The sequence below is a fragment of the Leptidea sinapis genome, chromosome 24, assembly GCF_905404315.1.
Source record: "Leptidea sinapis chromosome 24, ilLepSina1.1, whole genome shotgun sequence".
In the NCBI taxonomy this organism is placed as follows: domain Eukaryota; kingdom Metazoa; phylum Arthropoda; class Insecta; order Lepidoptera; family Pieridae; genus Leptidea; species Leptidea sinapis.
In genome coordinates, this window is record NC_066288.1 from 5,120,423 (window position 1) to 5,133,391 (window position 12,969).

At 33.8% G+C, this 12,969-nt stretch overlaps 3 protein-coding genes across 3 annotated transcripts; 2 read left to right on the forward strand and 1 right to left on the reverse strand.

The window, feature by feature from the left end:
- The first annotated feature begins 2,419 nt into the window (after positions 1-2,419).
- LOC126971693 (splicing factor U2af 38 kDa subunit) lies at positions 2,420-11,705 on the forward strand. The gene is made up of 5 exons (XM_050818088.1): positions 2,420-2,678; positions 2,827-2,981; positions 3,776-3,933; positions 4,904-5,103; positions 6,488-11,705. The coding sequence occupies exons 1-5, from the start codon at positions 2,635-2,637 to the stop codon at positions 6,615-6,617; spliced, it is 687 nt and encodes a 228-aa protein (XP_050674045.1). The 5' UTR covers positions 2,420-2,634; the 3' UTR covers positions 6,618-11,705.
- On the forward strand, positions 9,161-11,705 carry LOC126971629 (uncharacterized). The gene is made up of 2 exons (XM_050817990.1): positions 9,161-9,456; positions 10,762-11,705. Exons 1-2 carry the CDS (start codon positions 9,161-9,163, stop codon positions 11,648-11,650), a joined length of 1,185 nt encoding a protein of 394 aa, XP_050673947.1. The 3' UTR covers positions 11,651-11,705.
- Positions 9,444-12,128, reverse strand: LOC126971663 (uncharacterized). Its single transcript, XM_050818045.1, has 2 exons — positions 11,711-12,128; positions 9,444-10,290 (listed from the first exon to the last, which is right to left on the reverse strand). Exons 1-2 carry the CDS (start codon positions 11,892-11,894, stop codon positions 9,548-9,550), a joined length of 927 nt encoding a protein of 308 aa, XP_050674002.1. The 5' UTR covers positions 11,895-12,128; the 3' UTR covers positions 9,444-9,547.
- Positions 12,129-12,969: the final 841 nt, after the last annotated feature.

Sequence of the window (12,969 nt, forward strand, 5' to 3'; positions counted from 1 at the left end):
ATGTCAAGAAACGTGATAAAACAATAATTGAATGGACCGACGAAGCATCGCAAGCATTCGAAGAGTGCAAGAATAGCATATCTATAGCTACCTTACTCGCTCACCCATCACATGATGGGTATGACCATGGTATGACCCCCTATCGCAATATTCTGCGATGCATCTGCCAATGCAGTAGGTGCCGTCCTACAACAACACATCGAAAATAATTGGCAACCACTCGGTTACTTCTCAAAGAAATTCTCAGAGGCGGAGAAGAAATACTCGGTGTATGACAGAGAACTCTCAGCTGTCTATAAGTCAGTGAAACATTTCCGTAAGATGTTTGAAGGACGTGAATTAATTATATTCATAGACCACAAACCCCTCACATTCACTATAAATAAAACACATACTGCAAACGAAACGCCACGCCGAACGCGCCAATTATTATTCATCGGTGAATTCACAACCGATATTCGACACATCAGTGGAAAAAATAATATAATTGCCGACGCATAAAGCCGCTTAAAAACAATAACAGTATCACCTACGATCGATTACAGCGAGATAGTGTGCGCACAAGAGCGAGACACCAGCATAACACAACTCATTCAACAACCAAACTTAACCTTCAAGAAAATAAATGTACCTAACACGAACCTAGAATTATATTGCGAAACTACAGAATTCCGCAAACAAATTTTTAATAGTGTACATAATATTATTACTCACCCAGGAATACGAACATCACGTAAATTAATATCTCAAAAATTCTTTTGGCCTTCAATGAATATCGACATCGGGAAGTGGAGTAAAACTTGTATAAATTATCAGAAAAGTAAAATACAACGCCACACAGTCAGCAAAATTCAATGTTTCGACGCAACCGATCGCTTTCAGCATATACACATAGATATTGTTGGACCTCTACCTACCTCTGCCCAAGGACATCGTTATCTGATAACAATGATCGACAGACATGCTGGTTGGCCTGAGGCAATCCCTAGTGACAATATTACAGCTGAGACAATTGCAGATATCATCTACAATCACTGGATCTCAAGATTTGGATGCCCAACGACACTAACTAGTGATCAAGGTCGACAATTCGAAAGCACTCTGTATACCAACCTCATGAAAACTATAGGAGTTAAACGGATACGAAGTACTAGCTATAACCCAAAGAGTAACGGAAAGGTAGAACGCTTTCATCGTTGCTTGAAGACAGCCCTTCGTTCAAGGTTAACAAACACCTGTTCATGGATCAATGAACTACCAACCGTATTATTAGGACTGCGCGCAGTTCTACGATCGGACACAGGCGTTAGCGCCGCTGAACTAACATACGGCTATAACCTTCATCTACCAGGTGATTTCTTCGACATAAGCACACCAACATTATCTACCTAATTGGATCATACCTACGGTGATAAATTACGTACCCATATCGCAGCTAATAAACCACACTCACCTACAACACATATTTATTCGTCAAGACTTACATGCAGTCATGTGTTTATTAGAATAGATTCAGTAAAATCACCATTACAAACACCATATCAAGGACCGTACTTGTTATCGTACCGTTTAAAACCTGCATATTTATTAAATGAAACTGAAGAAAACAATACATTATATGCATTACCTTTACCTGTACAAGTTACCAATAACCTTACCGATACCTGACAAACATACCACCAATACCCAAGATACTAAGTTACCAGACCCTACGAACAACTTGGCGTCCCAGCCTATCAAAATGTCATGGACAGGCCGACACATCAAGTTGCCGGTGCGTTTCACTTGAAGGGGACACATAATATTATTCTCAATTCTTATTGAATGAAACGTTTAACTATTGGTCAAAATATAAGCTTTAGTATGTGTTTGTATTTTCTAAACTTGTAAATATTTTTTAAGTAACAATTGTAATTGGTTAACTAGTTTTAAGGATTTTGTATATATATCATGTAACTGAAGTAAAATATATCTTCCACATATTCCTCACAGTCTTCATACTACTCAAGCAGTTGTTTTATTTAATCTCCAAACGCTCAGTCTCTAAAAGCCCTTTGCCTATCCTAATAATGGACGGATAAACAAAAAAAATAACAAATGTCTCAAACGTCAGAAAATTTTAGGAACCAACTTCACCCATGCGCGTGCATCTTAAAATTTCACTCTCATCATTTTTTCATAACGCGCCGAAAGAAGTACTACTATTGTACTTAAAAAAAGAAACTGAATAAATGCAAGAATATTCCGCCTTTCGAAGTTTCGAGTAGAATATAGTGATTATATCCTCTTTGGTATTGATAATATTCTGTCTGCCAGTGATTATATTCTCTATGGTAGTGAATATATTCTCTCTTATAGCGATTATGTCCTCTTTGGTAATTGGTGAACGAGTGTTTCAATTCTCTTTGGTAATTGCTTTCCAGTTTCGGCTTTCGTATTTCGGTACTGAATTATTATTTTAAATAATTAAACTCGGATTGTTATTATTTAATGATTATGTGTGCACATATAATTATCAATCTATTAGCGTAGAAGTTAGGATTCGTAGTGGGTATACAATTGCACTCTGAAAACGTTCTAAGAAGTTTGTAGTTTGTTTGGGCATACCATCAAACAAATCATTGACTTGAAAGTATGGCCGAATATTTGGCGGCTATATTTGGTACAGAAAAGGATAAGTAAGTAAAAATATGAAATAAGTTGAAGAATAAAAAAAAACGTTATCAATTTAAGGCTGCAACATAAATATTTTGACATTTATAATAATCATAATATTAATTTAGGTTAGAATGTTTAGTTAATTCTTAAATCCCATTTAATTTTTAGAGTCAACTGTTCGTTTTATTTTAAAATTGGAGCATGTAGGCATGGCGACCGGTGTTCTAGAATACATAATAAACCAACATTTTCACAGACAGTTCTGCTTCAAAATCTTTATGTAAATCCTCAAAATTCAGCTAAGTCGGCTGATGGAAGTCATTGTGAGTATATTTATTTATAGTCTTGTATTGTAAAATCCATATAAAAGCATTGTATGAAGTGGTTCTTAAAAGTGGTTTTTGTTCTTGAGCAATGTTAACAATATGTTGTACATTTAATATTTACAAAAGGAGTGAAAAGTAGGAAGAGGAGACATTTAAAGGAAGTTGGGCCAGGAACTTCAGCTGGTATAAAATTGTACAAAGAATTAATAGTTAAAACATTAAGGGACAATTGAAGAACAAATGATCGACATTGCCTTCATATGGGCCACATTCACACCCATATACCCTTCCCAAATCTATCTGAAAGACCAGTGCCCCAGGGTACTAGATTTTTCAGATAGACAATAACCGAGTGTGAACCCTACTCCCTCACCCAGTTCAGACCCTATTTTGCATGGTTTTATAGCTTGTTTCAATAGCTTTCTGATATATTCACTCAAATCATCCTAACTAGTAAGTAATCTATTGCTACACATTGAAAGAACGCTGAGCGAGCAGCAAAATCGCACCAATCTGAGGCATACCACGCGATCCGTTTCCCAGAACGGAAAGGTTAAATTATAATCATTTAGGGCAGCAGACAGAGTATTTGCCTACTTTGACAATGACTTAAGAACTAAAGAGGAGATGCATTTTGATACATTCTAATTTGTAAAACTGACATTATTTTATCTTGATTGAAATAATTACCAGCTCGTGTTTTGAATTGTCTAAACTCTAATGGTCATACTTTATAACATGAGAATCTCAAGGTAGTCATTATTTAATGTGGATTTTAATTGGTTTTTCAGTGGTTGTAGCCAATGTGTCTGATGAAGAAATGCAAGAGCATTATGATAATTTCTTTGAAGATGTGTTTGTTGAGTGTGAAGATAAGTATGGGGAGATAGAGGAAATGAATGTTTGTGACAATCTTGGTGACCATTTAGTGGGAAATGTATATATCAAGGTAAGATCTACTATTTATTATAATGTTTACATTCTGCTTAGGTGAATAGGCTGACTTTGTGTGCCAATAACATTATGGTTGTATTCTCTGTCTACTTCCTTGCTACTAGTGTCATCTGTGGCGTTATTGTAATGTGATTGACTTTTAAATAAATCCTGTCTTTTAGTTGACAACCTCACAATGTGTTTTATTATAGTTACTTTTAATCAACTCTAAAACTAGACAATCATACTATCAGACACATATAAAATTGTTCAATGATACCTGTATGCTTTAATTTGACTGTTTATAGCCTCATATGGCCCATGGTTGATGATGAAAGTATGTCTATTAAAATACATGGAATAATTAAATAATTAGGTGAGATTGTAATGGAGCTCTGCTTGAAATATCTAGCTTCATTGTTATTAATTTTCATATTATAAAGATATTGTGATTATAACCATTATTTATACTTGAAAACCTGAGAGTATTACTTCTATTCTTTCTAGTGGCTTCTGTGGAAGGTGCACCACAATGTGCCGATGTCACGTTTGCCAATGCCAGTGTCAGTAGACCACCAAGCTTAGAGTGTGTCATTTGATCAGTGTTAACAAATTTACAAGTGATTATAGAAATGACCGGTGCCCAGAATCATAACAGATTTATTTTCTTATTATACCTGAAACAAATATACATGCTGTTAGATTATAATGTACTAACACTGATAATATTACTTATATAAAACATATTTTATTCTGTTATAACTTAATATTATTTTGTTTAATATATTTACATAAAATATTTACAAAAGGAGTAAAAACGAAGGTGAGAAGACATTTCATTGAGGTGGGGCAGGGGATTTCAGGAGGTATAAAATTGTACAAGGAAGACTGAGAGTATTACTTTGTCTTGATAAAAGCAAAATGTGTGTTACAGTTTTAATTTATAATATATTTTTATGCCTAGCAAAAAGATTGTTTTGTTTCAGTTTCGCCGCGAAGAAGATGCCGAAAAGGCAGTAAATGATCTTAACAACCGTTGGTTTGGAGGTCGCCCTGTGTATGCTGAACTGTCTCCTGTCACTGACTTTCGTGAGGCATGCTGTAGACAATACGAAATGGGAGAATGCACCCGAAGTGGTTTTTGCAATTTTATGCACTTGAAACCAATCTCTCGAGAACTAAGACGGTAACACATGAATATTATAATAACCAAATTAAGAAAACTACATTTAGATTAATAATTTATTGAAAATTAAAAATTTTAAATATTCTATAATTTCTTGTATTTTTATGGCTGCAAGCAGACATGCTTTTGGAAATATTGCAAATTGGAATTGTAACTAATTGATAGTGGTCGACCAATTTCATTTAGATAAGTAGGATTTTCCTTTCACCAACAATATTTTATCTCTATTGTCTATTGTGAAAGATCTGTAACATTCAATCACTATCATTTTATGATTGATTACAGCATCCCTAGTTATACATTAGCAAAGAATATACAATAATACATGGATGTCTCACTCTGCAAAATCAATTAAATAAATTGGGACTCTTGCGGTCATACATTAAGGTGTAATTCAGATCGCATAGTTCTACTGACCTACATTTTTATTCACCTAGAAGTTGCCTCACTTTCTATTGCGTAAATCTTATCTCTTCTGATGAAATTAGGGTTGACTTCTTTACCTAAAAGTGTAGGTACCGACCTGCAACTCAACGTCTAATAGTATTCATGTTCATTGTAGCCGTAAAACCAGTTATTCCAATAAATATGATTTGTGTGTCACAAGAACTGATATTAAATGGAATAATTAGTATGAGAAAACGGAACAGAATTATAGCTTTAAAAACAGATTTGAGTTTTCTGATAGGTATTTCGATGATGGTGAACATTTATATCAAAATCTAATCACTAGGAAACCCTTAAATTCTCTAATTATAACAACGATTAAGTATAACTGTGTTATTAATAAACGTGATGTAAAGTTATTCCAAATTTAAATTTTTTTGGCCTTGGTATAAATTTATAGAGAGAGACCAAGAATATGCAGAAATGTTGACTATTTCGTCGTTATCGTTGATAACATTGTCAATGCAATGATAATTCTGAAGTTTTCCGAATGTGAGGCAGCCTTGCAAATGAATGCGGGAAACGTTATATTATGTCCGAATAAACCAATAAATAAAATGTTTATTAGTAAACATTTTGCATATATTCTTGGTTTATACTAAGTTTATTTGTAAGGTTTGTCTTTATCTTACATTTGTCAAATGTCATAAAAATCAAACACGACAGGGAGAAGTAATTTTAAACTTGGAGTAACTTAACGTATATTATTAAGACGGTAAATGTTTTTATCTACACTCATGCTTTAATTCCTCTATTAACTATAACAGTTAGCTTATTGCCAACATTAAACTAATTACCTAATAACCATTACATCATCTAAACGAGTGTTGTAATGAACACTCTTTTGATACTATTATAAAACTAACATTCGTGTTTTAATATCTCTTATTACACAACAGTTGCATAAGTAACTAATTTACGTTTTTATTCCTAACAGATACTTGTACTCGCGTCGCAAGGGCGGTCGCAAGTCGCGCTCCCGGTCCCGCGAACGACGACCTCGCCGCTCTCGCTCTCGGGAACGTCGTCGGGAACCGCCGCGCAACTCCCGCTCGGGCCGCTACTAACCGCACCTTACTACCACATAATATTACACTGTATTGATACTTTATCACATGACACCAATACCCCAATACCTGTTACTACAGCAGTTATTCAAAATTTGCTCAATCGAAATTGTCACAATTTTATTATGTTACTTAGATAAAACACTTTAAAAGGATTAAAACGCGTGTAATTGTAACTGTGTTTTTACATTCGATTTTTGCGTAAAAGTTACATTTTTATTAAAGTAAAACTTTTATGACATCGTCTCAAATTTTTTAAACACTTGATAAAGGTTTTTTATTTTATGAAAATATAAAGCATAATATATAAATTTGTTTTTTTCTATGCTGATATTAATACCTATGTTATTTTGTGAAAAAAAGTTTCACTTGCATCGTGGTTTCATAAAACCACACAATTCCTTTTTTTTTTAGTTAATACGATGTTTCAAGACCTTTCCAGATCTCGTTTTCCGGGGGACTTGTCTTTAAACGTCGGGTTCACCAAAATAAAAATGTAACTTTTACGCTAAAATCTAATGTCAAGACACAGTTTTAATCCTTTAAAAGTGTTTTATTTAAATGTGTAACACTTGCATTAATGAAAGAAAATACTATGTTACTTAGAATGATCTAGTAGTAAATATTTCTCAATGAATTGAATATTCATATAAAAATTACAATAACTATATAAATAGCTATTTTATTAAATCTTCAATAACTCTAACAAGTTGGTTCTCAGCTTGTTAGTATCGAAAGAGATGTAAAAAGTGATTGAACGACATACAAGTTATAAACTATTGAAATGTCAGTAATTACTATTGATTTGACACAAATAATTTATTGCCTGCCATGTTATACGGTATCAATGCTTACATCAAAACCCATATTATAGTACAAGTCAAATTGAATACTTAATTTGATAGTTGGTTGGCTTCTTAAATTCCGTTAAGGAGAAAATGTACAGTAAGCTCCCACAAACATAGACTATGTCCTGAGAACACTTCTACTATATGGGTTTTAATTAACTTGTAGCATATTACATTACATTTGGGAAAAATAAAATTAAGTCGTCTATGCAATGATAATAATATTATAATCAAAATGTAAAACAATTGGTTGGCTTCTTACATTCCGTTAAGGAGAAAATGTACAGTGAGCTCCCTCGAACATAGACTGTCTTCACCTACAACTCTGTTATATGGGTTCTAATTAACTTGTAGCACATTACATTACACTTGGGAAAAATAAAATTAAGTCGTCAAAGCAATGAAAATAATATCATGATCAAAATGTAAAACAATTGGTTGGCTTCTTACATTCCCTTAAGGAGAAAATGTACAGTGAGCTCCCTCGAACATATACTGTCTTCACCTACAACTCTATTATATGGGTTCTAATTAACTTGTAGCATATTACATTACACTTGGGAAAAATAAAATTAAGTCGTCTATGCAATTATACTGCTATCATGATCAAAATGAAAAACAATGTAGCCTTTTATTTTTTTTGCTGACGAAACTTGGGGTGGACTGAATTAAGCCTGTTGATTAACCATATAGAAGTATTAAGAAAAAAAGTAGAAAAGACGCAAAAATGTTTTGTTCTTAAATACAATATGATATTTTATATTAATTCATTCATATGATATCATGACTTGTATGTTTTTTTTTTTTCACTTTCACACAAATTATCTTTCCCCAAACTAGATGTAGCTGTATGCGTGCCAGAGAACAATATATTTAATACATTATGCATACTTACATAATTTATACATTTATATAGGGCCTCTTGCTGCTAGGCAACACATAATAACAGGCCAGGATTACTTTAGTGTGCGTATGATGCTTAAAATAAGGGTTAACAGTTCGCCGCAATTTTTTTCGACATAATACATAAAAATTTATGACTCTGAATAGGATCTAGCCGAAATCCACAACGTTTTAAGCAACTGTTCGCTTTCAAACTTTGTCGGATTATCCTTCGTCGCCAATCGCCATACTGTCAAATCACTGCACGTTTCATATTAAACAAAATATAAATTTTAACTTACGTAGTACTCTTTGATACAATGTAGCATTCGGACCCCTAGTTTATTAGACAAAGAGTCACTAACCCATAGGTTTTAATACAGCTTGTCGATTGAATATAAGTACTATTATTGTTCATCAATATTATAATTTGAATATTTTGATTCAAAATGGAGAAATGCCGGAAGGAAGGTCACTCTTTGGTTACACTCCAGTTTTTTCGTTTGTACATTGTGGTATCTTATTTTAGTAGCATATTTTTCACACAACAACCAACTTACGTACTTTTCTTAGCTTAGGTAGGTATACCAGTATTTACATGCTTTTTATTAGCTTCACCTGTATGTATATTTGTTTGTAACCGACTCATTTGGGCGCGATTTTGACCCACTTTAAACGGTTAGATTTCGTTCAAACTTCGTAGATTTAAGCTAAGTTCATATGGCCGCGCGGCACCGCGCGCCGACGCGCGATGTGAGAGTTCACATGACAGGGTATATACGAGCGCCAGTCTGGCATTAACATTGATATACAATGGACGTGGAGGAGGCAATTTGCTTGTGGATTTTATATAGAAGACTGAGACGTCGCAGAAGACGACAAAGGCGATACTGGGTGCATCCAATATTAAGTGACAGACTTTCTTCAAGCCTGTTTGTCACCTTATACCCTAAGTTGAGGTTACATGAAGAAATTTTTTTTAATTATTTCCGTATGTCAGTTGCAACCTTTGATTTTTTATACGATTTCATTGAAAATGATTTAAAATCCAGTGAAAATGCTGTAAGATATTGCATATCACCAAAAGAAAAACTCATTGTAACATTGCGGTAAGTTAACTGTTTATTAATCATAATCACAGTAAAAATTATAAAAAATAAGAAATTATGAGCGAGGCTTCTTGGCAAATTAACTTTTAGTTTAATTGAACAGATCTAATTCTTGAGAATCTTCGTATGACGGGTCACAAGTAACATCACCCGGGGGTGATGTTGCTTGCGATGAACTTGTGGGAGGTGAAGTGTATGAACTAGTTGTATAGCCATATTGTGTTGATTCTCTATCAGAGTACTGCATTGGGTTGCTATATTGAGAACTTTGAAATGAAGCATGATAGTTTCTGGGTGGTCGTTGTGAGCTATATGAAGTAGACGGGTAGTTAAAATCTTCAAGTGGCTGTGCTCGTGTAGCTTGGTATCGTTCTAATAAATTATAAATTTCAATTTTCAGTTTTAAACGCCGGTTTTCAGGAACTTTTTTTATTTCCCTAACCAATGAAAGACAAAATAATTTATCTTCATCGTCATCTTTCTTTTCTGCTGCATTATTATTTCGAGTATTTATGCTTTGTTGTAAAAGATTTGCAAAATGTTCATCGGCAGGGTGAAGTTTGAATTTTTTCCGGGGCACATTTTCTGTTGAAGCTTGAACGCCGCTGCTGTTAACTGCACTATCCAAATCAGGATTCTCTGTAACTTCCGCAACATCAAGGCTGTTGTCAGTTTTTCGTTTCTGGACAACTTGTTTAAGAAATGACAATCTTTGGAAATACGAAAATGAAGATGGTGTTGATGCTGAGGAACCAGACTTCAAATGTTTTGTTTTCTTAAGTTCTTTTACATAGGCATCTCGTAAATTTTTCCATTTTTTTTGCAAAATCGATCCTAGAAAGTAAATAATTAATTATTAGTTTTCATTGCAAAACTATTGAAAAATGTTGTACGATACGGGTGCATAAAGAGTCCTTATGACCTACTCGTACTTTATGCAAATTGTACTTTGTGCACTTTAGGCTCACGTGCCACACTGTAAACACTCGCTATGAATGTGTTTTCTTTGTAGCACTTATTCAGTAAAGATTTCCTTAAAAGAAATAGACATAGACATAGAATTAGGAATAGGAATAGGAGTAGGAATAGGAGTAAGTAGGGGTAGGAATAGGTATGGGAATAGGAATTTGACGAGGAATAGGAGTAGGAATAGAAATGGAATATTTATCGTGGCACGTGAGCATATGCACTTTATGCTCGCGTGCCACACTGTAAACACTCGCTATGCTTGTGTTTTCACTGTAGCACTTATTCGGTAAAGATCTACTTTATGCACGTGTATCTTAAATAACTATTATGTTACAGGTACCTAGCAACTGGTTCTTCATTTGCAGAGTTACAATATGGTTATAAAATTGGCAAGTCTACGATATCGGGTATAATTAAGCAAGTGTGCCAAGTTTTTTGGAGAAATTTAAAAACTTTGGTCATGAGTCCACCAACAAAAGAAATCTGGACACAAATATCTATACAATTTGAAAATAAAGCATATTTTCCAAATTGTGTTGGAGCGTTGGACGGCAAACACGTTCGTTTAATACAGCCACCAGAATCAGGATCAATGTATTACAATTATAAACACTTTTTCTCATTAGTTTTAATGGCTTTATGTGATGCTAACTATTGCTTCATATGGATAGACGTTGGAGCTTACGGAAAAGACAGTGATTCGGGTGTTTTCAAGGAAACGTCATTATTCAAAAAACTCTCAGAAAATTCGTTGAACTTACCAGAGCCTAGATCTATCACAAATAATGAGAGCGATGCATTTAAACTACCATACGTAATTGTAGCTGACGAGGCTTTCGCTATGACTAAAAATTTGATGAGACCCTATGGTGGTAAAATGTTGTCAAAAGAAAAAAAAAAATTTAACTACCGCCTTTCTTTAGCACGAAGGTATGTCGAATGTACATTTGGCATAATGTGTAACAAGTGGCGTATCTTACACCGGCCAATAGACGTGAAGATAGATTTTGCTGTTGATATCGTCAAAGCTATTTGTGTTTTACATAACTTGGTAAGGATGAGAGATGGTATAAATCAGGATGATATGATCAATCCAGCGCCATTACCTAATGTGAATCCAACTAACAGTGGACGAGCAATCCATGAAGTAGATAATATTCGAACTAAATTCACAAATTATTTTGTTACTGAAGGTAAATTAGATTGGCAAGATAAAATGGTGTAATAGGTGATGATTTTATAAAACTTATTTTAAATAAATAAAACTAATTAAAAAACAACTTACCCAAATTTTTCTTTTTTTCTTCGGAATCATCATTTTTGCAAAAAATTAAAACTAGTTCTTCCCAAGACCTTCTTTTTAATATTTTATTTGAATAATCCTTAGAGTTAAGATTCCAAATCGCATCTCTTTTTTCGATTTCGTCGATAAGCAAATCGATAGGCACAATGTCATCTTCGGTACTCATTGCATCGATCTATGTGTCTTTCCGTCTCAAGGCGCGCGGATCAACTGAACAGGTCGATACAGGTTTGAAATACTTGGGCCGCGCGGCAGCGCGCGGTTCTAGATCTTGCGCGCGGGTCAGAGCGCGCCGCGCGTTGGCGTGCGGTACCGCGCGGTAATGTAGACGATAATTATCGTTTATATTGATCTTGTGCCGCGCGGTTCGTAGTTCCGCGCGGTACCGCGCGGCCATATGAACTTAGCCTAATTGAGGACCGGTAAAAATGCATTAATTTGCTAAAATTATTCCATTTTTCAATTTGCAAAATAAGATTTTTGTTAAATTATTTAATTTTCATCTACCGGCTATAAGGCAGGAATTGATGTTAATTTTAAATTTCAACCATTGTCTTTAACAGATTTAAGCAATATTAGGAAATTTTTGAATATCAAAGAGAACTTTTCATTCAAAAATTGAAATAATAGGTTTAAAAAAACTAAAAAAACACGCTTTTATAAGTAAACCAAACTAAAAAGCAGGAAATAAATAGTTCTATTTTTAGTTTGGTTTTCTATAAAAAGCGTATTTTAGTTTTTTTTAAACTACTATTTTTTATTTATGGTTTCTATCCACCGCTGAGTTCAGTATATCCTACCTGAACATAAATAATTACTTACATTATAAAAACACTTGTATCTATTATTGTTTTTTATATAAGCTGAATATATAGATGAAACTTCAACAAATGGCAAAGTAATAACTAATGAATATTACAAGAAAATGTCTTTTTGACAATCAGTGTAATTAATAATATGTCATTATTCTTAATACAGTGTAATGTGTACAGTCGATTGGGACTTAATGATATTGTCAAGGTCTATTTTATGAAACATAGTTGATGAATAAATATAAGGATCTTTCCTAATTTTGCATTTATTGTATTGGTGGTTTCATTAAAATTTTACGCGCTACAACTCGAGAGTTGAACAAACATGCCAACCGGAGAGGCGCGAGGTCGAATCCCGCATCCACCATAAATTTTGGTATGTATTTTAAATTTAAATATTTTATAGCAGAAGTGTGAGAATAAACTTAC

What these genes read in the sequence shown, in the direction of transcription:
- LOC126971629 (XM_050817990.1), top strand. Translation starts at nt 9,161, where the DNA reads ATGGACGTGGAGGAGGCAATTTGCTTGTGGATTTTATATAGAAGACTG. An exon ending in AAACTCATTGTAACATTGCG is followed by an intron (nt 9,457 to 10,761) that starts GTAAGTTAACTG and finishes ATTATGTTACAG; the next exon opens with GTACCTAGCAACTGGTTCTT.
- LOC126971663 (XM_050818045.1), bottom strand. Translation starts at nt 11,894, where the DNA reads ATGAGTACCGAAGATGACATTGTGCCTATCGATTTGCTTATCGACGAA. An exon ending in AGAAAAAAAGAAAAATTTGG is followed by an intron (nt 10,291 to 11,710) that starts GTAAGTTGTTTT and finishes TTTACTTTCTAG; the next exon opens with GATCGATTTTGCAAAAAAAA.
- LOC126971693 (XM_050818088.1), top strand. Translation starts at nt 2,635, where the DNA reads ATGGCCGAATATTTGGCGGCTATATTTGGTACAGAAAAGGATAA. An exon ending in TTTGGTACAGAAAAGGATAA is followed by an intron (nt 2,679 to 2,826) that starts GTAAGTAAAAAT and finishes TTTAATTTTTAG; the next exon opens with AGTCAACTGTTCGTTTTATT. An exon ending in ATCTCTCGAGAACTAAGACG is followed by an intron (nt 5,104 to 6,487) that starts GTAACACATGAA and finishes TATTCCTAACAG; the next exon opens with ATACTTGTACTCGCGTCGCA.